The 27,069-nt window shown below is 43.7% G+C and overlaps 1 protein-coding gene across 5 annotated transcripts in view; it reads left to right on the forward strand.

Annotated features, from left to right (window-relative positions):
- The window catches only part of Acvr1 (activin A receptor type 1), a 120,365-nt gene extending 93,956 nt beyond the window's left edge, over positions 1-26,409 (forward strand). For all 5 annotated transcript variants that reach the window (XM_038336988.1, XM_038336991.1, XM_038336990.1 and 2 more), the window contains 6 exons: positions 2,032-2,131; positions 6,775-6,921; positions 11,213-11,488; positions 15,764-15,961; positions 24,329-24,459; positions 25,172-26,409. In XM_038336988.1, coding sequence (XP_038192916.1) covers positions 2,032-2,131; positions 6,775-6,921; positions 11,213-11,488; positions 15,764-15,961; positions 24,329-24,459; positions 25,172-25,306 — 987 coding nt within the window. In that variant the 3' untranslated portion in view covers positions 25,307-26,409. The remainder of the gene's footprint in view (positions 1-2,031; positions 2,132-6,774; positions 6,922-11,212; positions 11,489-15,763; positions 15,962-24,328; positions 24,460-25,171) is intronic.
- Positions 26,410-27,069: the final 660 nt, after the last annotated feature.

Raw genomic sequence — 27,069 nt, forward strand, 5'->3', positions numbered from 1 at the left:
ATTAGGCTTCTCTGCAACTTCCTCCCTTTCGTGTTCTAGAGATGATGTACCCTAGGCAGTGGCCACCCTTGGCTCGTGTGTTACACCTGGACAGGCGTAGGACATACCTGTAGTCAGGTGCCAGAACATTGATGATGATCCAGCCTGGGTGCCACCATGCCCTTCTGCCTGGCACCATCAGTGTTCTGCATAAAAAAAGGAACAAGTTATCCTTGCGTACCTCCTTCTACTTAGCTATCTGAGTTACGGGGCAGTGAGGCGGGAAGAGGATACCCATCCATTAAATATTGGCTTTGAAGTGTGTTCTGAGATTTAGCGTAAAGCGGATGGGTTTATGGAGTTTGTAGCAGGAAGACGTGAGGATGATTCCCGACCAAGCTTCGGCAAAGCACGATTCTAATGGAGATCAGTCAGAACTTTGTTCCTCGGAGCTGCTAACGTGTCTAATTACCAAGGGCAGTAATTGGAACGTCTAGTGTAAATTACTGTTTGAATAGCTTTTAGGGTTTTGAAGTAGGAATGAAAACCTATGCCAAAACAGTTTTCTCAACACAGCCCCGCCACGTCAACTGACAGAATGTCACGATATAATGATAGCAAGAAACAACCAGTTGTCCTTATTTGCTCAAGTGAACGGTGTGTTCTTTGCCGTGATCTGACAGAGTGTGGCCTTGCGAAAGCTTACCCACGGCTGGAGCTTCAGGGATTGAGGGAGATATTTATTAGTCTTTGGTTGACCTCCTCCCACCCTTTCTTTAATCTGTGAACTTGATTAGAACCCAAACTGGGCATCACGGGAAAGCAACAGCTTAATATTCAGAGTTGTTTTTCTCCCAAATAATTGATCAAATGGAGACAAACACAGCAAGAGAGGCAAGAGAGACTTGCTGGAGAGGCGTGAACCCTGCTCCATCTACATCCATTCTCTCCTTGATTATCCTTTTGTGGCTTTTAAGGGTTCCGGGTTTCTTCTGTTGACTCTTAAGCTTTTGGTAATTTTACCAGTCAACTGTAGTTTGGTAACTTTACCGATCAACAGTGTTGTGCAGCAGTGCTGTATGGGAGGGAGAGAGGATGAAAGTCGCTGGAAGTCTATGCGTTGCTCACCTACGCTGCTCATGTCCTGGGAAGGGACTAACTTTGGGCAGGGTTAGTTGGCTGATACTGCAGCTGTCCCTCCACCACCACCACGGTGGGGAGTCTGTGCATTAGACATGATCCAGGCCTTTGCTAAGAGTAGGAAGGAAAACTTCATAAGTGAACTTACTGGCAATCTCTTGCCAGCATGCTCCCTGGGAGAAATCAATTTTCAACTCTGGTTTTATGTTTTAAATGAAATATTGTTTTATGTCTTTCCTTTCTAATTTGCAATTCGTGTTCAGAAATGGCAAGTGTTAATTTAGTGACTCCTTTGTTCATCTATTAACTAAAGAAAAAAAAGGAGCCTCCATCCAGAGAAACACCTACCTGTAAGAAACATGCACCTATAAGTACCAATTTAATGGTCTACATACTATTAGAATCTTTCCATTACAGACTTTGCACTTGGATGTTCATACTCCTAATTTGTCTGCTTCTAATTAGACATCTTTAATTTCTTTGGCAATGAAAGTAGATCGTTGGATAGATAGTTAGTGAGCATTGCAGAATATACTAGATAATGCACGGCTCTAATGCTGAAACATCCCCCACCCCCATTCTTCTTACTGCTTCCTCATGTCAATCCTTTGAACTTTCTAATGTGCTCATTAACTTTGATCAGCTTCCCTTCTTATGTATTTGGTTAAAAAAAAAAAACTTCAGGGCTTAAGAAAGAATGACTTATGCACCAGGAAAACCTGCCTTTGCTTTACCTTTTAATTTTCCTGAAACACACAGTTTCTAGTCCTTTCAGGGGCGGTTTTCAGGCATTAGCAGGGTCCCATGACCAGAGTTGCTGGAACTCATGTTGGTCACCACGGCATGCATCATAGGGTCCTGAAGCAGGAGCTATAGCTCAGTAATTTCTTTTTCTCCTTGTTTTCATTACAGGAATTACTGGACCACTCGTGTACCTCAGGAAGCGGCTCTGGTCTTCCGTTTCTGGTTCAGAGAACTGTGGCTCGCCAGATTACCCTGTTGGAGTGTGTTGGTAATTCTTGGTTTCCCTTCCTTTTGGGAATGGACAGCATCAGCTGTGATTCTAGAAGTAGAAAGGGGCTTGGAAAAATCTGCTTCTCTTTGTTTATTGTATTTCCTCATTAAGCGCAGGAGGTGCCAAGCACCAGGTGATTATTCAGCGTGGGAGGGGGAGAGAGATAGCCGTGAGGGGGGGGGTTCTGTTTTCTGTGACTCAAGTTTGAGAACTTGTTGAAGTTCTGGTAAGGGGGTCATCACCAAGCAGTACAAACATTGCCTAGAAAGAGTGAATTGAAGAGGCTGTGTTGCCCAAGGACTGAATGATCTAAGGTAATAGACTTCTGTTAGTAAGGTTTTCCCATCCTTTCTACTGTCCCCGCTCTCTAAAAAGAATGATGAGTTTATCTGCTTACTGTGTGTCAATTAGAAACAAGGAAACTTATTAAAATATACTTTTAAAAACTAGAGTGAATTTTACTAAGTGTTTTCATATTAGGTCCTTATTCCCAAGGGCTATATATATTTTTATAGCCTTTCAATTTTCTCCCTACACCACATTTTAGGGTGGTGGATTGTTTCTGAAAACTTTGTGCTCCTTTATTCACTAAAATTTTTTTGATCTGTTATCATTGCATGTGTGTATATGACGTATGTGTGTGGACGTGTGCATGCTATGACATATATGTGTGGGTCTGTGCATGCCATGGCACATGTGTGTAAAAGATGTATGTGTGTGGATGTGTGCATGCTATGGCACATATGTATATATTATGTATATGTGTGGGTCTGTGCATGTCATGGCACATGTGTGTATATGATGTATGTGGGGTGTGTGTGCATGCTACAGCACATGTGTGTATATGATGTATGTGGGGTGTGTGTGCATGCTACACACATGTGTGTCTATGATGTATGTGTGTGGGTGTGTGCAGGCCATGACGCATCTGAAGTTAGAGGACAGTGTTGTGGAGTTGGTTGTCACCTTATACCTTTATGTGGGTGCTGGGGATTGAACTCAGATCATCAGGGTTGTGTGTAAGCACTTTACTGATTGAATCGTATCACTGGCCCAGCTTCCTTCAGTTTATGAGGGCACACACTTTTTCAAGTACTGGGACTTATCAGAAGTTCTTAAAAAGACTCAGCACTAAGTCAGTTTGGCTGGTGGGTTAGCAGAAATGCTCATGAAGGACTTAGCACACATTCTTCTGCTTCTGAATTGGCAGAATGAATTCCCAGGAATTGGGAATTTCTGAGTCAGGCATGGTATAGTAGTAGTAGTAGTAGTAGTAGTAGGCATGGCATGGTATAGTAGTAGTAGTAGTAGTAGTAGTAGGTATAGTAGTAGTAGTAGTAGTAGTAGTAGTAGTAGTAGTAGTAGTAGTAGTTGTTGTTGTTGTTGTTGTTGTGATTGCCTCATAGATTTTGTGAAGATGGTGCAGAATGCCCCCAACACTTGCTGCTATATGAAGGAATGCTCTCGAATTCTGTACTAAGATGGGCGACACTGCTTGCCTAAGACAGACACATAGGCGACAGCATGGAGCTGTGTTGCCATTTCCCTGGGTCTTCTTGCACCTACTGTGCCTATTTCCACCGCAAGTGGTGCCACCCATGCTGACTGAGACTAGAGAAAGATGGGGGGGGGGGGAGGATACCCAGATATACTCCTTACCAACAACAGAATTGTCTTCTTGTACTAACTAGCACCCTGTTTGTTTATGAGCAAAGATGCCCTGGGCTGTGCTGGGAGGCAGCAAAGGGACCATGCACTTGCCTCTCCTGCCTTTTTCCCCTTGTCCCATCACTCCCAGATAGTCCCATGTGCCAAGCTTAATCCTCAGAGATTGGCCTCAGAGTCCAATTGCTCCTCTGACCTGGGTACAGTTTCTGATTCTCTCAATGTTCTTCAAGCATTTTGGAGCCAGTGTAGATTCAATGATGGCGCTTTGTTGGGTCGACATTGAAGACTGGTGGATGCAGTGTCTCTCCAGGAGCTTGACGTTTGTGTTTGCATGGTGTCGTTTTGAGGAGAAAGGCAGATAGATGACCACATTAGTTCGAGAACATGGGGAGTTGACCGTATTAGCCCCTTCCATATCGTGCTATCCAAATTTGAAGGCCCCAGGCATCCTCTTTGTGGGGCTTTCTGGTCAGGAACTGTTGGGAAATCGTGCCACGATTTTAAGGACTTTTGCGTAAGATCGCATTAGCAAAAAGCATGCGACAGCCATCAAAATAAATTTCTGTACTGATTATATCCACCTACCATGCCATATATTTTATTTTCTTCATTAAAAAAGAAAAAGATTAACAACAGCAATCAAGTTTGTGTCCCCCAACTCTTTGGGATACTTTTCTTCCCAGTAAAACAGTGGCTACAAAGAGGATCGAAAGCTGCCACGTGGAGCAAAGGCAGGGCGGGCTTAGCACTCAGCTTCTTCTTTTGTAGCTTCTGGCTTTGTAGCATCCCAACACTAGTCCTCATCAAAGGCTAACCATGCCTTTGGCTTGACAGGTAAACTGTATCGACTCTGTGTGATTCTCGACAGTAGCCTGCACTACATTCTAGCCAATCTTAGCATCCCTCTAGATTAGTCACTTCTATTGGATAGAGCTATTAGTTCTTGTCAGGGAACCGCTGGAGCTGGATGGTACCCTGTGGGTCACACCTGTGAAGCAGGCACTCTGTCGCCAAGCCCCATCCCCAGCCGTCGGTGGTTTGGGGGCTGTTTCAGGTGTGACTTGGACACACCTGCTTTCTTTCTATGTTTAGGTTCTTATTGGTGTAGTTTTCCAACAGAGCACGGTATGTGTGTGCGTGCAGGTGGCTCGGCAGCTGCCTACCACAGGCCTGTGATGGAGCAGTTGCACACGCCTGGACTGACAGGCTCATTGCATTGCCTTGTAGTTTCATCTCCCGCTGCACTGCCTGCCACCCCGGCTATTACAGCCCATGTGACCCCCATAGTTTTGAGATAATGACCTCCTCTTTCCTGCCTCTTTGATCATCCTTACCTATAATTAAAGAGATTATTGGAAGGGGGAATCTGTCCTTGATAAGCATGTGGCTATTGAATGAGAGTAAGGGGCATGCATCAGATGGGGCTAAGTCACCCCATTTTCTAAAATATGCTCTTCAAGTGACTTAAAAAATATTCTATTGCTTTATGTGCATAGGTGCTTTGCTTGCATGCATTGTGTATCACAGATTTGCCTGGTGTCTGAGGAGGTAAGAAGAGGGCATTGGATTCCCTGGAACTGAAGTTATAGATGGTTGTTTGCCACCCTGTGGGTACTGGGAATCAAATCTGGGTCCTCGGAAGAACATAGAGTGCTCTTGAACACAGAGCCATTTCTCCAGCCCCCAGGTGACTTTTAAAAAATTATGTATTAGTATTGTATGTATACATTTATGGAACACATATATGAATGTATGGCAGAGACTACTTTATGGACTTAGTTCTCTTTTACATAGCTTCTAGGGGTCAAACTCAGGCTCGAACTCAGCAAGCACATTTGCCTGCTGAGACATCTCCCTGCCTCCCAGACACTCTTTCAAGTGTCGTCCACGTGTGTGCCATCACCAGGGACCTTCTAAACAGACAGTCATGACCAGTGTTAGAAATCAGAGCTCTTCTGGAATTGCGTGCTTGTGATTTTGGAAATCTGCTTTTGAAAACTACCTTTCTCCAAGAAACCCTTTAGAGGTGGTGGTGATGGTGCAGAACGGCCTCCTGCCAGTGCCACAGTCTGTCGCTAATCTCCAGGACCTCAAACTGTCCTTCCGTGTGGGAAAAGCACAGGCGCACATGGTGATACTTGTGACCAGACTTGCCTGTGACGGTCCAGTGTAAAGGAAGGGAGCCAGAGAAGCCATTCAGTGATTTAGCTTCATACCCTTACCCCTTTGGGTTTTGATACTATATTGAAATCTAAGAATCAGTACTATTTTCTGAGTTGTGCCACCTTTCCTGTGTTTTCAAAAACGATATGACAAAGGTTTCTATCCTTTTGACATTGCGGCTTTACATTGTCATCTACAGATATGCTGACCTGCTTGCAGGACTAGGGATGCAAGTTAGGTACCCTTCAGGAAAGCAATTTAAATATAAATGTGCAGCTAATTGGTATCAGCTAATTGTGTGGCACTGGTTGGAAGGCAGTTTCCTGTCACAATGAGGTGGACAGAGAAAAGAGAGTCCTACCTCATCCTTGTACATCTTTGTAGGTAAAGTATCTGCACTCCCAAAGTGAGTTTGCCCAGCAGATAAGGGGAGGGGTTAAGAGTTTCGGGCTTTAGTCTCAGTGTTTACCGCAAGAGTGTTTGGTCTGCCTGTGTGTCTGTATCTCAGAAACAAAGAGTAGTCCCAGTGTCACATAAAAAAACACAAAGCAAAAGTTATTGGCAAGGCATTCTTTTTGCAAAAAGGGTCTACCAGAACCCAAACCAAACTAGTAAAGGCATGTGCCAGAATGGCCTCTGTGATGTAGGTGGTGACTTCGTTTCATGCCATTGGCGGGGGCTCAACTTCACAATCCGACATGACTGGCTCATCTGCAGAGAGGAAGGGGAAGGACACTGTCAGGTTGACTATGTTTGCTGGGAAAAACAAAAACGTTTCTCATGTGCTTCATCTGTTTGACCGTCCGCAGGGAAGGGCCGGTATGGAGAAGTATGGAGGGGCAGCTGGCAAGGCGAAAATGTGGCCGTAAAGATCTTCTCCTCCCGCGATGAGAAGTCATGGTTCAGGGAAACGGAACTGTACAACACTGTGATGTTGAGGCACGAAAATATTTTAGGTGAGTACGGATGAGCTTCTATTAGCTGGTCTTGGTAGAGATAAGTTGCTTGTCCTGGCTCTCTCCTGCTGTCACATCGTCAGTTTAGAGTCTCTTCCAGAAATCGACGTAGTGACCCCCCAGCATTTATAGACTATTTAACTTTTTAACAGGTATTTTTTAATTTAAATATGCACATAGGTTATAATTCCCTGCATGATGAAGAGGATATCTGTTGAAGGGCCTTCTAACTCCTGTATCTGCGGATGTGTTTAAGCAGAGGTTGCAGGACTTCTTACACCTGGACCGGCGGATGTGTTTAAACCACACCAACTTGCTCTGCATTGTTCACTTCAAGGCTTCTTGGGTGGCTCCACTTGCCCCGCCCTTCCTGAATATTTATTACTGGAATCAAACTAAGAAAGGTCTTTGGATTTTTTCCTAGAGATTCACAGCTCCCAGGGACGCCGTAATTAGATGCACATGCCTTCAAACTAGGCATCACTTTCAGAGACCAGATTTACAGAGGGATTCAGCATACATTTTCATTTGAAAACTCCTCGGATACTTCTGGGACTCACAAAATATAGATGATTTTTCATCATCTTATCACGAAAGCTTAGCAACACTTTAGAAATATGCGAAGTGCCCACTACCATCCTGCTATAGCAATGGCTTCTATAGTTTCAAAAGGCTTGAAGTGCGTTTCCATTAATACACACATATGGTGAAAGCTGCCTAGAGTGAGTCTTCAAAAATAGAAGAGAAATCTGTGTTGCATTTAAATGTAGGCGCTAGTGTTGGCCACTGTATGGCTATTGGATTATGTCTGGGTATTGTACCTTGTACTTCTCTCCCATTCTATCAATTTAATATTTAAATGCCACCCAGGTTCTTGGTGGCTGATGATTGGGTGGCCGTCCAAAGCATTGCTTCAACAGTGCAATGGTGGTGGTCAATCTCAGGGACATTTAAAAGTTGTCTTTGAGGGGCTGGAGAGGTAGCTCAGCATCTAAGAGCACTGGTTGCCTTTGCAGAGGTCCTGGGTTCTGTTCCTCACACCCACGTGGCAACCTTTTGTAACTCTTGTTCCGGGGATCTGAGGACCTCTTCTGGCCTCTGTGGGCATTGCATGCACCTGGGGCACACACAAGCAAAACAGCCATGCCCACAAACACGAATTAAATAATTAAAATGTGTCTTTGAGTGCTCCCCAATCGGCCTATGGGGTTGGTGACTCCTAGGCCTGACATTCCCAACTCCCTAGTTGTCAGCTGCAAGGAGTCTTTTGGGCGTCAGTTACAAATCTGTCTATGTCTGGCTACATCTAGTATTTTCCTTTCTGTGGGACTGTGACAAACAGGTGCCTTTGGCCTTGTTTGCATTGTTCTTGACTCTCTACTATCGCCTTTCCATCCTTTAACCTTTAACAGAGTCTGGCTGCATTGCCCAGGATGGTCTTGAACACCGGGATTCATGCAGTCCTCAGTCCTCAGCCTCCCTGAATCAGTGGGAGAAGAGGTTTGTGCCACACCGTGCCTGCCTTGCATATTATGTCTCCAGGATCTGATTATGATCCTCCTCCCCAGGAGTATTGCAAAGTCTAGGTCCCCAAAGCACATAGTTCAATTCAACTTATTCTTTGTATGTAGGCGCAATTGCATGTAAAACTCTGGGCCCTTGTTTGTCCCCTTCGTTAAACCTGTGGGCTAGCTCGAATTTCAAGCCTTTGTCCTGCTGCATCTGGCAAGGAAGAGAGCAGGTGTAACTAATGCAGCTTGCCCTGTGGTGCTGGGAAACTGGCTTTGATTCTGAGGAGTAAAATTCTTCCCTAATCTAAGGACTGTTCGAGGCCCACTGTCCCTGCCAAAGTTGTGTCTGTCTGTGCGTTCACTGCCCTATCTCTGTCACTAAGGAGGTTGATTGGTATGGAGGTCTACTCCACGTCTTACATCACGCTCTTTTAAAAACACATATGATATTGATCGCTTTGTGCCTTGTTTTTGCCAAAGGGTCTAATGTCTTTCAGACTAGTCTCAAACTCACTATGTAGTCAAGGAGGATCTTGAATTTTGACCCCCACCCCCTACTTCTACCTCTCAAGTGTTAGAATTACAGCTAGAAGTGCCACCATGCCTGCTTTATGTTTATGGAGATGAGGACCAAACCCAGGGTTTCTTATATGCTAGGCAAGCCCTGTAACAATTACATCTCCTGTCCTGTGTTTTTAAGCATAAAATTGAATGGCATTAAAGTTGGCATGGCTGTGCAGTGATTGCCATCGTCCTTCGCCCTATCTCTCTTGTGTTCTTGTGTCTTGTGTGATGGGCTGGTAAGATGGCTCAGTGCTTGCTCTTAAACCTGAATTTGCCCCAAGTTCAATCTTTGAGATCCCCGTGGTAGGAGATCAGACCTCCACATGTTCTTTGATTTCATGCGCCATGGTGCATGAATACATGCTCATGCTCCCACAAAATAAATAATAATAAATATAATAAAAATAAATAATTTAAAATTTAAAGCACTACGGAGGGGCTAGGAGGATGTCTCAGTAGGTCAAGTGGTTACTTTGAAGGACTGACAGCCTGTTTGGTTTCCCAGAACCCATGTAAAAAGTATGCTGTAGTGCAGAAATTTTATAATCCCAGCACACCCCTACTTGGAGACTGGAGATGGAGATAGGAGAATTGCTAGGAGCTCACACACCAGCTAATGTTGTATATCCAACAGTCAACAGCAAGAGAAACCAGGTCTCAAAAAACGGGAAAAGCAAGGACTGACAGCTGAGGTTGTTCTGTGACCTGCGCACACGAACCCTCACATATGTATGTCCTCACACCATGAACACATACATATACACATACATGTGGATACACAAACATGCACACAAGAGTGCTGTTGACTGTTTAATGTCCCAATCTCTGGAGACTACTGGGGAGGGAAGCAGTCTGTTCCTGGAAGTATACAATTAAACTGTTCATTGTACACACGGTGCGCTCACCATCACGCTGAGCATTTTGAATGCACTATCTTCCATTGGCATGGCCCTTTAGGATAAATGTTGTTACCCTCATCTTATAAACAAGGAGAGCAAGTGGAGATCTTAACGTGACTTGATCATGATCAAGGCTGGTAGAGCCAGTGTGTGAAGTAGTGGTCCAGCTGTAGGGCCCAGCCATCTCCACACCTTCCATTCGGTACCTCTGCTGGTTCCTTAAGAGCATGGCCCCTGAAAACTTCACAGAGGTTCGGTCACTCTTTGATCACGTCTAGTTCTTGAAGAGCCAAGGGGACAGTTCTGACAGAAGTATTGGGTCTAACCATCCTCTCCCTGTATTACAAACACATCCAGTGGGTGTACCCAAGTCCCCACCTCAAGGCACATACTCAGCTTTCATTAGTGGACGTCTCTGGACTCCAAACCCAGTCATCCTACAACAGCGTTATAGCACTGAGAATCAAATGTACTTACATAAACTTGGGAGGTAAACAGTTGTAAAAGTCCTGTTCATTTCAAAGTGATTTTTCCTGGTTTAAAGCAAAATGGGACAAACAAAATCCTTCTTTAAGATCTAGGGTTCATAGGGAAGGGGAGAGGAGAAGAGCTTGCTTTTTCCCCCCCTCAGGGGAATAAATGAGTATGGGCTTACTACATAAGTATATGTTAGCAGTTTGGTTGTTTTGGAATTGTACTTTCTAGCTCGGGATCTTTATTTTGGGGAAGAATTCCTTGTACTTAAGATGTGTACAAAAGTAGCTTCATGTCTGTGTCTACTAGTGTCTCATTTTCTTTCCAAGACCTCTGTCACCTCTGGATATAAACCTATTCCAGTATTTGCTCTGAATTTTTAAAATTTTTTATTGTAGAAAAAAAATTATTTAGATTCTGCACAGGCTGCAGTAGGCATGGCAGTAGCATGCCTACCTGCTCTGAGCTACCCAGTTAGGATTCAGGGTGCTGGGCTCATGGTGCCAAGTCAGGACTAGAAGGCAAACATCCAGTTCCCAGGTTTGTAGGGTTAGGGCTCTATCTGGCAAGAGTTCTAAAAATTTATTATGGGTGAGCACCAAAGTATAAATGTCATGTGATTCTTCACTGTATATTAGTGTTTACAAGGATTACTTATGGTGGAAATTGGCAGAACATTTTGCTGTTCATTAGTGCTGTTCCTTTCAGGAGTAGATGCTGTTCCCTGGTGCTTTTGTAATTAATTATTTTTTGTTCTAGATTGGATGCGCTCTGTGACCGTTTTGGGTTCTCAAGAGTCACAAGGTAGAGTTCTCACTGTGAAAATCTTGTCCTTCTTCCCAGGTTTCATTGCTTCGGACATGACATCCAGACACTCCAGCACCCAGCTGTGGCTAATCACACATTACCATGAAATGGGATCCCTGTACGACTACCTTCAGCTCACGACGCTGGACACTGTTAGCTGCCTTCGGATAGTGCTGTCCATAGCCAGTGGTCTTGCGCATTTGCACATAGAGATATTTGGGACCCAAGGGAAGTCAGCTATTGCCCACCGAGATCTAAAGAGCAAAAACATCCTGGTGAAGAAGAATGGGCAGTGCTGCATAGCAGATCTGGGTAAAACTTTAAAAACCATTCTTCGTTACCTCGTTTATTAACATTGTACTCTAGCAGTTAGCCGTGTTGTGCCCTTTTCTCCTCCTAACATGTTGTACTGAAAATTTCAAACATTAAGGAGAACTGAATGTCTGTCTAAGCTGAGTGTGGACCACTCGCATCTCCCCGTTAACCAGCAGCTGTGTGTGGACCACTTGCATCTCCCCGTTAACCAGCAGCTGTGTGTGGACCACTCGCATCTCCCCGTTACCCTTTCACAGTTCTGTCCTCCTTATCGTGCATTCATCTGTCCATCTATCAGTTCATGTTCATCTCGGAGCGTTCTAAAGCAAGTTGTGGACAAAAGAATCCTTTGCTCTGACAACTTCGCCATTCAAACTAATATGCCATTCAGTAAAGCGCCTTATTTGTTTGTTCATTCATTTTTTTCCCCCTTCCAGGTACAATTTACATATCCTGAAACACCCAAAGCTTATATTTTAAGAGTTTTGACAGAAGCTGTAAACCTTTGCCAAGACTTTCTTACTATTTTTTTTTTTTAGAGTAGGCTCCGTCCTTATCCCACCACCCTCATCTGCGACAACTACTGTAGCATTCTGATTTCACGAACTTTTGTGTGAAAGTAAATATTTTATGGATTGGTTTGTCTTAAAAATGGTGCATGAAGTCATTCTTCAGTCACCAAAGCAAAGTTAGCAAGTGGAGAAAGTGAGCCATTAGGTAACTCGTCCTTTGTGAAATCGGAGGCCCCCCCCCCCCCCCAGGGTTTCGGGTCTACCCACGGGAGTTTCAGTTGTCCTACAAATGAAACTATCTTCCCAGATAGTGGCAACTCTGCAAACTAATCTCTACCCTAAACCCCTAGGATTTTGGCTGTGTGGTTGTCCTAATAATAACTGAATGGTGCCGTTATGACACCTCATTCTGAAGAAAGGTTTAGACAGGATTAGCTTTAGTTGTGTGATAAGATTAATATACTTTTGTTCGATTTTAAAAGCAGAGAATTTGACATGTTAGGGAAATCCATTTCTTTCGAGTCTCCTCATGCCCGTGTTTTTGCGAGGGTGCGGGTGTGGCCCCCAAACCGCATGGAGCCATTGAGTTGTGAAGAAAACTTGCACAGCTCTGTCATGGCTCCTGGAGCCACGGTGATTTGTGTGCAAATTCTGTCTTTTGCTTGTTTATTTACTTGTGGGCTCACCTGGCTCAAATGCCAACACTTCTTAAGCTCTGCCCAAGGGCCAAAGGGGGTCCTAGTGCTTTATGCCAAGCTCTCAATTCTACAACACTGGTGCCCTCACAAGAACTGTTCATGAACCTCAACACTAGTCGCGCCCACCTCACAGGATTATGGTAGGGTTCTGGCATTGCCGGAAATGTCTCAGAAGAAATGATTCCGGTGAGGGCTGCGGTTATAATAGAGAAGCTCTAGGCTTTGGTTTATGGGACTTGGTCAGGAAGGAGATGGGGGATTTCGTCCAGCTAATTAATGGTTCAGCCACATTTTTTTGGTATGAAGCCTTCCATTTAGATGCATTGGCTGTGGCAAAAACCCATGCTACTGAGTCACTGCCTGAGACCAGTAATGTTGTATAGGAAACAGCCCCTTGAAGGCTGGAAGTTGCATGTAATTATTCATGGTTTACCCTGAAATTAAGGACCACTCATCAGGAACGGTGTTCTGTTATCAGCGCTGCTGAAAGGACTATATCCAATTGATTTTTCTAACTTTTGTTATTAAAAACAGTTAAGCGTATAAGATTTTAATTAATTTGTTCTTTAAAAATAAATTTTATCATGAAAAATACTTGCAAATAAGTGAAAACTTTACATAAATGGTTTGAAGGAATATTAGATTTTGTTTTGTTTTTTTTTTAATTTGTTTGTTTAGTTTTTTTCTCTATGTAACAGCCCTAGCTGTACTGGAATTCACTCTGTAGACCAGGCTGGCCTTGAACTCAGAGACCCACCTGTCTTTGCCTCCCACGTGCAGGGATTAAAGATGCACACCACTACCACCTGGCCTTGTTTGTTTTGTGAGACAGGGTTTCTCTGTGTGGTTCTGGTTGTCCTGAAACTCCCTCTGTAGATCACGCTGGCCTTGACCTCAGAGTCTGCCTCCCTCTGCCTTCCTTGTGCTGGGATTAAAGGTGTTTGCCACTGCTACCCGGCTTGAAGGAATATTATAATAACTCTTAGATTCAAAATTGAACTTGTTGTTATATTTTCCTTCTGTGATTATGTACTTTTACTCATTTGGGGGTGTGTGACAGATATTATAACATTTTATTTACTAAATATCTCAAAATGTATCACCCCATATCAAAATATATCTCTTCCAAAACCACAGTTTAGTCTCATCTAAAAACGACTAGAGTCTGACTATGTCACCCAGACTGGCCTGGACCCTCCTTTAACCTAGTTCGGGATCCTCCTGCCTCAACTCCTGAATGCTAGAGTATTACAGGTGTATGCCATGATACTTGGCTTTGGTTATTTCTTGACTTTCCCAAGTAACGATTCAGTCAAAGTTTACAGATTGCATTTTTTTCTTTATATTGCCTGCTAGTAGGTAGGGGATTCTCTGTAAAATTTAGCACCCAGCATCTTCTGGAAGCTTCTGTTGTTGTTTTCCTTTCCTTTCCTTTCCTTTCCTTTCCTTTCCTTTCCTTTCCTTTCCTTTCCTTTCCTTTCCTTTCCTTTCCTTTCCTTTCTGTCCACTCCCCTCCCTCCCTCCCTCCCTCCCTTCCTCCCTCCCTTCCTCCCTCCCTCCCTCCCTCCCTTCCCCCCTCCCTCCCCTCCTTTCTTTCTTCTTTTTTTGCAGTATCTTACTAGCTGACCTAGAACTCACTGGCCTTGAACCTTGTAGAAATTCTCCTGCCTCCCCAGAGCTGGGAACGTAGATGTATACTGATAAGCTGTTGGTTAGGGCCCTGGTCATCGTAAGCCTTCACTGTGGTGGAAAGAAACAGTTCCAGTATGATGCAGTCACATGGCTCTGGGCAGCAAACTTCAGTGCCCTGCACATTAGCCTCTCCACAGGGCTGTTTACTGGCCTTTAGCATAATGAATGGGCCAAAGAAAACAAACAAGAAAACTTTTTATTCTGTCTTTCTGGCCCTCGTTTTCAAAGATACACACAGTCACTTTTGTTGTTATTAATGTGGCTAAAGCCAGCCCAGCTGCCATGGCCTGTTGGTCTCACCTGCACCTGCCCAGCAGGTTGATGCAGAGGAGTGTATATGGTTTGGCGAATGTTCATAACAGCCCAGACAGTGAAAGAGGACCCACTCTGTTTCAGATGAAGGCAGTTGCTAAAATCTTTGCCGATTGTGAAGGGTAAAAATGGTGCGCTCTTTGGCCTTGTGTGGAGTCACGTCTTCAAAACTATGGCCTGAAGAATTCATTCACTGCAGATAGCTGGAGGGATTTCCAAGGCACCTTAGGATCGCGAAGTTTCCCGGGGCATCTTGATCCTATTTGGGATTTCTCATTATATTGAGTGTTATAGCAATCATTTTTAAGATGGTCTATTTATGCATCAATAAATAATTCCATCCTCAAATAAGCCATGCACAAATCTGTCTTTCCCCAGTGGCTAGCGGGGAATGGCAGGTCTCTCTAATTGACTGAGGAATTCAGAAACGAGCCATGGTTTAAGTGCTTTGGAACCATTTAACGAGAGAGATGCACTCTGAGTCAAGGTTCAGCTTATTGCCGTCTGTTCCCATGATTCCAGGGGGAAGGCCCATGGGTTCAGCCAGCCTGATTGCTCTGATAAGCGGCTGCCCCCTATGGGGATACACCAGAACCAGTCGTAGCTTGCCCCTTATGGAACAATAAATTACCTCAGGCTTATGGTCTCTCACTGTCAAAAATTTGTGTTTGGAGATAAGTGGGAAAAGTGGAGCGTTTAATTGGCTGATTTTTAAGCCACCTTGAGATATACGTAGAACATGTATGAGCCTGTTTTTCTCATCGGCTTCAAACATGGCCTCATATTGCTTTCGTGTTTTGGTCTGCATTTACAAAAAAAACCCCTATCTTCTGGATCTTTATATATTAACTTGATAGTCTCATCCTGAAATTAGTACTTTTTCCTGCTCTCGTGCCCAGAGTTACACCTAATCTGGGGCTATTCGGGGTAGTCTAGGTTTAATGCCAGTGACACACTCACCACCAGAGGGCGCTTATGATTGGGGTTGTTTTAAATTCCTTCAGCTGCCCTGCAGGAAGAAAGCAGTAGCTAATCTGCTGTTGTCTTTTTCCCTTTAGGCCTAGCAGTCATGCATTCCCAGAGCACCAATCAGCTTGACGTGGGAAACAACCCCCGTGTGGGGACCAAGCGCTACATGGCTCCCGAAGTTCTAGATGAAACTATCCAAGTGGATTGTTTTGATTCGTACAAGAGGGTCGATATTTGGGCCTTTGGCCTTGTTCTGTGGGAAGTGGCCAGGCGGATGGTGAGCAATGGTAAGTGTGTGGCATTGTCTTTGTCCATGGTCTCTTGATGCCTCGTGGTCAGAAGGCACAGGGGAATATGGCAGCTGTGCTGTTCATTGAGTTAATCATGCTTGCCTGACTTCTGGTGGGTGAAGTGTGTAATGGCATTGTGTTTGGAGTTCCAGAGAGGAAGCAACAGCGGAAGGACTATTTTTCGACCAGCGTAATTTTTTTCTTGTTTTTTTCCTTTGGGTCTCTTGCTTCTTCTTTCCTTTTGACCTCTGGCTTTCTGTTTGACTTTCTTCTCACTGTTCTCTCTTTGTTCCTCCATGAGCAATGTCCAGCCCTTATGTAAGCATCTTGCTATTGCATGGTTCCTTTCTTCTTATCACTGGATTATTGGGGAAAGTCTGTTTCCACATTTGGAAGGCATTTCTTTATAAGAAAAATTCCATAGTTTCTCTGTGAATCACAGTTAAATTCAAGGACTGTGGATGGGTGGTTTATATTGATCTGTTTAATTATATAAAATGGTGTTCTCTTAGCTGATAGGAAAGCCAGCCTGCCTGCCTGCCTGCCTGCCTGCCTTCCTTCCTTCCTTCCTTCCTTCCTTCCTTCCTTCCTTCCTTCCTTCCTTCCTTCCTTCCTTCCTTCCAGGACTCATTATGTAGGCCAGACTAGCCTAGAACTCCCAGAGACCTGACTGCCTCTTCTCCCAGGTGTTAGGATTAAAGGTGTGTGCCACTATGCTTGACCTGTATGTCACTGTGTTTTGGCCTGTGCCTTCCACAGGTAGCTCTCCCTCGTGTTCACTAGGTACTTAAGGGAACCTCCACATAATGAAACTTTGTATTGATTTAGGAAGCATTAATTTCTGTTCTCTCAGTTTAGAAATGCCCCAACAGCATGGAGTGGTTTTCATAGTCCAATTCCTTGAGTCAACTTGATGAACTTCTTATACCTAGAAAATATGTCTCTGAAGTTATCTCATAAAAAGAGAAGAAGATGAGGGCTGGAGAGATGGCTCAGTTGTTAAGAGCACTGGTTGTTCATCCAGAGGACCTGAGTTCAAAACCCAGTACCCACATGGCAGGAACTCTAATTGTCTGTAAATTCAGTTCCAGGGGATCTAATATCTTTACGCCAATACATATAAAATAAAGTTAAATAAATTATTTTTAAAAAGAGAGAAGAAAATGATGTTTAAAGTTTTATTCAATTTTCAAAAGTCATTTTATCTTCCTGTAAACCACTGGGATCCCAGTTCTGAAGTCTTCTAGAAATAAGACATGAAATCTAAATCTTTGCTACATCTACCATCCACTGATAGTTTTCTTCCTAAGGACTGAGATTGTGTGGTAGTTACAATTTTTGTGAGTAACGGCCAGAGATTAAGACATCCTGTGGAAAAAAATGGGGTTGAGTAATTTGATATAGTTTCAGTAGCTGAAGCTAGCATGCCTTCATGATAGGGTTTTCTGTGACATTGGTGTGTCCATTTTTAAGATACCATCAAAGGACTTTATGGCAAGTGTTTCAGATTAAACATCTGTGAACGGTAACTTGACAGTTCTTTTTTATGGAGCCATGGACATTTTCTGGTAATTATTTCTCAATCCACTGCCTTTTAGTTAGTGCCATCGAAGCACTGGAGACCAGTTTGCGACAGAAGGATTGCCTAGCTGGTTTATAAAGTTCTGAACTTTGCCTGAGATTGCACACTGACTTCATTTCCTCACCTTTCCCCAGTCATTTGTGGCTGCCTTAGAACTGAGGGGGAAAGCCAGATTCTGCTTAAGCCATCTTTTCGTTTGCTTGCTTGTTTTCATTTGTTTGGTTTTGAGACAGGATTTCTCTGTGTAGTCCTGGCTGTCCTAGAACTTACTCTGTAGACCAGGCTGGCTTTGAACTCACAGAGATCTGCCTGCCTCTGCCTCCCAAGTGCTGGGATTAAAGGCATGCGCCATTGCCACTGGCTAGTTTAGTCTGTCTTAACAGGAGCATTTAGAGGATTGGTACCAGACTAAAGAGTGTGCTGGGGAACTTCTCTCCCCCCCCCCCCCCCCCCCAGAGAGGAGGAATCAGGTGTCCATATACGAGCACAGTAGCTGCTTCCCAGCTTTGGGTGCACAGCCCAGAGCCAATCAGGTTGCTAGGCAGGAATGCATGGTGTGGGCTTTGTAAGAATGTGTCACAAATGTGCCCTGTGTCAGTGTCACAGGCGTCAACCCCAATGGCTTGGAGGATCAGCTGTGATTAATAGTAGTCAGCTTGAAGTTAGAGTCATCAGCTTGAAATTCAGCCAAACAAATGTTAGGTTGCTTGCTAGATCCTGTGATTAAGGTTATTTTTGGGAAGAGAAAAAAAAAAAAGCAGAAAACTGTGGCTGGGAGGGGAAGGGAGAATGTTTTGGTTGTTTTTGTGATTTATTGGTCTCTCCTTTGCATCGTGGGTTAGGCGTCTAGCTATTTCCCAAGATGGGTTGAGCTTCTGTTCTGTGATGTGTGTGTGTGTGTGTGTGTGTGTGTGTGTGTTTAAGGGGAGATAAGGGTATCTTGTCTCTTATTTTAAAGCAAGTTTTAACTTTCTAGAAATGGCTTACTTGATCTTTTCTTTTTCCTCTAGCCCCTGTTCTCCCATGAGAATTCACATGCACATGCAACAGGCACACACATCTATATGCCACATGCATATGTACATACATGCACACACACATATAGGCACACATGCATGCACACATGCACACACACATAGGTGCGTGCATGCACGCGTGCGCGCGCGCACACACACACACACACACACACACACACACACACACACACACACACACACACACATTCAAATTAATGTGCCTAAACTCAGACTTGAGACTAGTCAGTGCTTCTTGAAGCCCTGTTTTATTTTAGCCACGGCTAGTCCCCGAGAGGAAAGGTGGGAAGAACGGAAAGCAGGAGAAATGCTGCTCTCTTCTCCTCGCTCCTACACTCATGGTTTCTATTCCCTTCTTCACTTTGTTTAAATGTGCTTACGATCGTCTTTCTCTTGTATGCGACTCTTAAGCTAATCTCCGCTCTTATTTTAAATGGTCATGTGGTGTTTTATTAATGTGGCCATTCCCAGATTGCTAGACATCCTGTGTCTCCCATTTGAGGCCTATGGTAGACATTTTTGTGCACGTAACTTTTCATTTGGGGAATTTAAGTCCTCATCTTAAAAGCAGTGGATTTAATAGGTCAGAATATGGATGTTTTTATGGCTTGGCACACATTGCCAAATTACTTTCCATAAGAGTTGTCCTAATTTACAATATTTCCTTCACCCCAGGGTACAATGTACCTATTTCACTTTCTTACCACCTTTAGGAACTGTCATTAAAATAATATATGTTTTTTTAAATTATTGTGTATAAAATGTACCTCATTTAAATATATGAACACCTCATATTAAGAAGGGTTATTATAATTATATGTCCTTTGAATTTCAGAGTCTATTATAAAAATTCATGACCAGATAGTTCTGTTGGAGCAGTGATCCTCAAGTGAACCATGAGCATAAAAATATGTCATATTTTGCACTTTTATTGGAATTTCACATTTATTTTCTACTAGTAATAAACCTCATGCTGTTTCTGTATAGGAAATGAGACTTCAGTCTATTTTCACGATCAAGGATTTCTCAGTAGGATCTTTTGTATTTTATTGGTGTTAGTACTTTGACAGTGAGCTTGGAATCGTTAGGGAAGAACAGGATTTTCCCACCTTTCCTGTGTGGATTTCCATACGAACTAAAGGCAGGGGTTTGCTTGGGGAAGTAGTGAAAGCTGGAGTAGGCATCAGAATCAGTGCCAGCTCATGCCAAGATGCTGCTGGGTTTCAGCCCTGGAACTCCAAAGAAGGGGTTCTGAGTTAGAGAATGTGATGTCCAGGGCTTGAATGTGCACATTGGACTAGAGGCGTCCTGAGAAGGCAGAAGAGACAATGCCAGCAAGCATTTGTAGTCTAGAGGGTAAAGCCGTGTGCCTTTGTGGCATTTGGTGGCTTCTTGCTTCCTGTTGTGTGTTTCTGTTTTCCGATGCCTGAAACCAGGGCTCTCAGGTGTGACACACAGAGGCTTATGTGGGTGGAACCCTTGGAGCTCTGTCTCTGGTTCTGATCCCGCTGGGATGGGAGAATCAATAATATCCTAGGCTCTCCTATTATACTATGACACTACTATTTAGATCTGTTTCACCATTGGAAAAATATTGATAGTAACACCAACTACCACCATGAAGAGATCATGGCAGTTAAATGCTAACATGTCAGCGAAGCAACTGTTATTTGCCTGCTGCATAGGGAGAACATTGACTGCTACCATTTCCTGGCTCCTTTCTACTGGAAATAGGTTTCCAGGAGCTTCCAGATCTTCCCCACCTCCTACTGTCTACCTCTCCCCCTCCCCTGTGTTCCATGTGTTCCCCCATTTCCATGCCTAAAGGAAGACTCTGGGGGAGCACTCCTATTTTCCTGACTTTAGTTATTTTGTGATAAAAACATGTTCAGATGTGCCAAAAAACTATTGTATTATAGGGAAAAAAAATACCCTGGCTGGCCAAGTTGCATTGCATGGGCTGGGGACTAGGAAATACTTAGAGTAAACGTATGTTTGGCACATGTAGTTTGGGAAACCTATTCTAATGAGCCCTTGCGTTTGCCAGAGAGCCCCATGTGCTTCTGTTCGTGAGCACAGTGGCTTGTGTGTGGGAGCCATGACAACGCTGGATGTCCAGCATGCGTCATGATGTGACTTCACTCCCTTAGTGCGCACTAATGTTTGAGCTGATGAATCAGCCAGGGAAAATTCATATTTATACTTTTTATTTTTTGAAATTTGAAGGCTTTTATTTAGTTGTTCATTTTAACCTTTAGGGAAGTGACTGGGGACAGGAATGTGGAGGCAAGGCTGGAGGAAGGATTATTTTTGTTCCTGCGATTTCCTGGAATTTTGTGTCCCCAATTTGGAGTTGCTAAACAGAGGAGGACCATCAGTTGGCCTCATGCTGAAATAGCGGGGAGGCATCAGAACTTTGCAAGAAGCTGTTTGTTTGGTTTTCTTCTTACTTCCTCTAAGACAGATATTCGTGTCTTTTGTAGTGGTCCTGGCCTTTAGTACATGGCCTCTATTCTCAAGAGGCATCCAGTTTCAGCCCTGTGGTGCGTTTTGTCTCTCTAGGTTTGAGTGATATGCAGCTCTAACTGGGGAGCGGCCATGAAGCTATCTTAGACTCCCATCTCTCTTGTCTGACATCTTAAGATAACATTGCTTGATAATTTAACCATCCCTGACTGCATAGTACTCTATTACAGGCTGTTGACTTTTGCTTCTGACCTCCAAAAAACCCTCCAAGACTGGGCTTTGACTTCGCTGCGCATGGTTCCATATGGCATGAATTGCACTGGAGGCGATGGGTAATGATACAGTTGTCACAGGGTCCTTTACCTAGCGTGGAGCAGAGCTGGGCTTCCCTTGCCTGCCTTCAGAGTGTCAGCTGTGGGTTCCTGGTCCCCTGTCTCCAAGACTCAGGTCGACAATCCCTTAGCCACTACTGAGAGATCCTCGGAGTTCTGGAACCCAAAACTTCTTCCTTGCTTATTTGGCATGAGGAAAGGCTCAGAGGGTCAGGGCCCTTTGGGCGACATCCTTCCGTATGACTGGCCTTATCCATTTATGCCTTCATCATCTGGTAGTTTTTCTTTTCCTGACCTCTGACTCTGTCTCACAGCTTACCCATCTTTGCCCTCCACCCAGACACCCAGTTTCTAGGAACTACTTAGGAAACCATACGGTGTCTCTTTCTCTGAGCTCAATCCCATTGCTCCTGTCTCTGATGTTAGTTGATGATTCTCTTTTCATCCATTTTTTTCCCCCATTATTTTGTTGTTTGTCACCGGTATGACCATTTCTGTATCCCTGCTGCCGGGCACCGTCTCTAATACAGAGTTAAGTGGATCAGATGATGACTTAATGTAGGAGCTAACACATAAACATAAGAGAACTTCTCCCTTCTAAGTAAAAGTATTTAGTGGCATGGGAAAGGGTTGTTGAGCTGGGGAGACAGTGTAGCTCTTGCACGAGGATGTGAGCTCGATCCCAGGAAGCTACGTAGAGAAGCTAGGCATGATGGGGTATGCTTGTAATCCCAGTGCTGGGGAAGGCAGAGGTAGGGGTGTCTCCGGATCCTGCTATCCAGCCAGCCTAGTTCACTGGTCAAGCTTGCAGCCAGTGAGAGACACTGTCTCAAATAAAACAAGATAAAACCAATAAAAGAAAACCAAAAGGGAGATGGTGTCTGAATAACATTACCTGATGTTGACTTGTAGCTCAGTGTAAATTTTTCCCCCCAGCATGAACGAACACACACACACACACACACACGTACACACGTACACACGTACACACATACATACACACAACAGTTTGGAGATACTTTTATGCAAGATGTTATATAAAGGAAAAAGAGAGAAAGTTAGTTTACTGAAAAGTTCAACGTTGTATTATTGCTCATATTTACATAACCCTTTTGGTACTGACTGAACAAGTTACCCACAAATAGCAAATGATTATGCTACTTCTTTTTCAGGGGAAAAGGGAGGTTCAAGACAGGGTTTCTCTGTGTAGCCCTGGCTGTCCTGGAACTCTTTAGACCAAACTCAGAGATCTGCCTTCTTCTGCCTCCCGAGGGCTGGGATTAAAGGCGTGTGGTACTACTGACCAGCCTATGCTACATTTTTAAAACATGAAGCCTGGCTGTGAACTGTATTTCCATGGATAAATGGAGGATGGTGAATGGCACCTTGCTTTCTGTTTCCTGCGAGCATATGCGACCCCACAAAAGACGGAAGTTCTTTTTTCGCATAATGTTCAGTTGTGTTTGAAGTGGTTTCCCAAGTACAGAAGGGTGAAGACGTTCTTGCTTAAACGTGTTCAGAGATCCTTACAAGAGAAGTAAGATTTGGAGATGGTGTAATAACTGTTTCCGGTGAGGTTTAGGCCCATTAGGAGCAATTGATATTTGCCTGGAAAGGTTTTCTTTTGGATCCACACCACAGATTCAGTTACACAACGTGGCTACATTATTTAGGATTAACAAAGTGTCAACTAGAATCTTTAAGATACAGTTTAGACTACTTGCCGTTTTAAAAATAAACTCTGGAGTTTGTGAGGTTTAGAAACCCTGTAGTATTTCTAGAGCACATGCTCCTCATCTCTGAGCTTCTGCATAAGCGACTTGTATTTCTGTGAAATTGGTGTGAGTGGATTCTCACTAACCCCTGCGACAAAGGAAAAGGGAACTGAAGCTTTTTTAGGGGGCTTGCAAGAATGGGGAAAGCTTAATTATACCTTTTACTCACAGCCTCCTTCTGTCCTCTACAACAGTCCTCCTGGGTGTCTAGGAATAGAAGTACGTTCCATGCAAGAAGAAAAAGGGCCAGCAGCCGAGTTAGTCACTGACCGCATGGTTGGTGAGGGGAAACCAAGTAGTAATTTCCCTGGTTCCCTGGCTGTAAGAGGACAGTCACTTTGCTAATTCCGTATGGTGAAGTTTTAAATTGATTTGCGGAATTCGTCTTCTTTGTGAAAAGGCAGGTACTGATAATAACTGTGCACTAGCCACCGAACAGAGGCTTCCGTCTGGTAGTTTGAGGACATGCCTGTGTGGAGAGTGAGTGACTGGGAAATGACAGTCTCAGATCACGCTATTTGTGTGCCCCTGATGAGAGAGATTATTTGAAAGCCATGAATTTTCAAGTTCATAAGAACAACAACAACAAAAAGGTGGTTTGGGTGATGGTCTTGATTTGTTATTTTGCCTCCAGGTGTTTGCAGATACTTTTTGAAAAGATTTTTTAAATTTAATTTTATGTGTACGAGTATTTTGCCTACATGTATATCTGTGCAACGTGTGTGTGTGTGGTGTGTGTGTGAGTGTGTGTGAGTGAGTGTGTGTGGTGAGTGTGTGTGTCTGAGTGTGTGTATGAGTGTGTGAGTGTGTGTGTGAGTGTGTGTATGAGTGTGTGTGTGTCAGAAGAGGATGTTGGTTCCCTGGGAACTGAAATTACAGACGGTTGTGAGTTCTTTGTAGACAGTGTCGGAATGGTTTGTGATACTTGCGATTTCATGAGAGGATTTTCAGTCTTCATCTCATTCTGATTTCCTGCAGGGCCTATATTTATTGCCTTTGTCTCAACTTATTTTAGGACCTGCCTGTGGCTTCCAAAGGTGCTTTGCATAGGAGAGTGGTGGCTGGTGCTTTATCCTGTCACATTATAACTCATGACAATGACACACGACAGTGAAACCCCACGGGGAGGTGTACTCTCCTGCTAACCCACACAGTTCTCATCTTGTCCTACGCAGGAATAGTGGAAGATTACAAGCCGCCATTCTATGATGTCGTTCCCAATGACCCAAGTTTTGAAGATATGAGGAAAGTTGTCTGTGTGGATCAACAGAGGCCAAACATACCCAACAGATGGTTCTCAGACCCGGTAAGCATGCTGTATTATTAGTTTTAGATCATCCCAGCAACTGTTAGCTTCCTGACTCTTAGCATTCATTTCGTGGGCACTGTGCATCTACTCTTCTCCAGCATAGTGTTACGTAGGATCCTGGAGCCTCATTGCGTAGGTTTGGATCGCATTGTAATTCTTGAAGAAGCACAATCTGGCAGATGTTGCTAATGGGTGACACTCCCATGAGTGTCCATGTGTGGCCAGTGTCAAAAACGAGATTACTCATTACCGTTGCCCCAAAGCTGTGGTTGCGTGTGTCAATCAAGGGCAGCAATGGTGATTAACTCTTGACCATCTCTGCTTACCTGAGATTCTCAAAGCAGGCTGTACGATGCCGAGGAGCTTGATTGAATTCCTCATTAGTAGCACATCCCAGATGATTCCTAAGATTTCACTCTCATCACTGGGTTAGTAATGTTACTTTTAGCAGCCATAAAATGCAAGGCCTCTGACTTGGCCCATGGCATTTGCCTGATAAAGTAAGCTGGTGGTACGAGGAGTCCAAAAGAAGCTCATAAATGCTTCCTCATTGGTGGCTAAGGCCTTGAGTACTTCCTTAAAGAAGATGGCTATAGCATGGCCAGCTTCTCAAGACCTGCAGGTTCTTCAAAACAATTGATACAACATCTGCCTAGTCTCTAGGCCCACCAGAGAGTCAGTCTGTGTGATGTTTCTTTCCTCTCCTCAGACATTAACCTCTCTGGCGAAGCTGATGAAAGAGTGTTGGTATCAGAACCCGTCGGCGAGGCTCACAGCTCTTCGCATCAAAAAGACTTTGACCAAAATCGATAATTCCCTAGACAAATTAAAAACTGACTGTTGACATTTTCGCGGTGTCAAGAAGGAAGAGTCAACACTGTCATTGTCCAGCTGGGACCTAACGCTGGCCTGACCAGTTGTCAGAACAGAACCCATCGGTCTCCCTCCCGAAGTGGCTGCTTTGACAAAAGCAGATGTCTCTCCCAAGCCATGTTCCAGGGAGACACTAAAACCACCCTAACCTCGCTCAAAAAAAACTGTGACCTGGGCACTTGGTGAACTGTTCCCACCACAGAGACTAATGGTGGGCGGATACGGTTGCAAAGGGAGGGGACTGGAGGAACCAGGAGGGATCCTGCAAGAGGTCTGGGCATTAAGACAGTGGCTTTGCATATCTTTCACGGGTCTCCTAGACACTCCCCACGGGAAACTCAAGGAGGTGGTGAATTCTTAATCAGCAATATTGGCTGCACTGCTCTTCTTTGTTGCACTAGGAATTCTGTGCATTCCTTACTTGCACTGTTACCCTTAATTTTAAAGACCCAACTTGCCAAAAACATCGGCTGCGTACTCCACTGGTCTGTCTTTGGATAATAGGAATTCAATTTGGCAAAACAAAAAATGTAATGTTAGACTCTGCTGCATTTTACACACGTGCTGATGTTTACAACGATGCGAACATTAGGAATTGTTTATACACAACTTTGCAAATTATTTATTACTTGTGCACCTAGCAGTTTTTACAAAACTGCTTCATGCATACGTTAAAGCTTATTTTTATGTGGTCTTATGATTTTATTACCGAAATGTTTTTAACACTAGACTCTGAAATGGACATTTTTCTTTTATTATCAGTTAAATTCACATTTTAAGTGCTTCACGTTTTTTTTTTTTTAATGTGTGTAGACTGTAACTTTCTTTTCAGTTCGTATGCAGAACATATTTAGTCATTACCCATGCGACACCACCCAATATATTACTGATTTAGAAAGCAAAGATTTCAGTAGAATTTTAGTCCCAAACGCTGTGGGGGAAAATGCATCTTCTTCGGAATTATCCATTATGTGCATTTAAACTCTGCCAGAAAAAAATAACTATTTTGTTTTAATCTACTTTTTGTATTTAGTAGTTATTTGTATAAATTAAATAAACTGTTTTCAAGTCAAATGGTGAATTTTTTAAAATGTATAACAAAAGATCTGTGAAATCTAATGTGTTTTCTTTGGGGAGTATTAGAGACACAAAACTAATTTGAAAATCGAATTTGTTTTTCAAGGGGATTAAGGAGTCTGGGGACCTAAGGGGTTAGCTCACAGTTTGAATTTGAGGTCCCCACAATTCTTTTACAACTGGATTCTTTTCCTCAGTCTCCCTGATTTAAAGTGTATGAACAGACCTCTCTGCTTGTCCCTCCAACCTGGGCTGTGATTCTGAACTGGAGGATGGCTATTGTGTAGTGCAGGGTCCCAGTGAATCCAGAGCCTTATACACCACAGTGCCTGCAAGTCTGTCTACAACAGAATTGAAGGTAGGATTTAGAGTAACCCCCAAAGGGGGTGAGGACTCCTGAAGGTCCTCTGTGGGTGGTTTATGCCTTCGTTAGCATTCATAGAGTAGAATCACATTAAACTTGCTTTGGGTGAAAACGGACATTTTATTTCTGGTTACACACTGCATAGAATTTACTATCTTAATAAACTTAACACACGCAGGTCAGAGGCGTGAAGCACATCTATGGTTACGTAATCATTTCCCCGGTATCTATTTCTTTTGTGTCTATTGGATGCTAGGCTTCCTCCTCCTCCTCCTCCTCACCGACCCCTACAG

This window comes from Arvicola amphibius, chromosome 7 (assembly GCF_903992535.2).
Source record: "Arvicola amphibius chromosome 7, mArvAmp1.2, whole genome shotgun sequence".
Lineage (NCBI taxonomy): Eukaryota > Metazoa > Chordata > Mammalia > Rodentia > Cricetidae > Arvicola > Arvicola amphibius.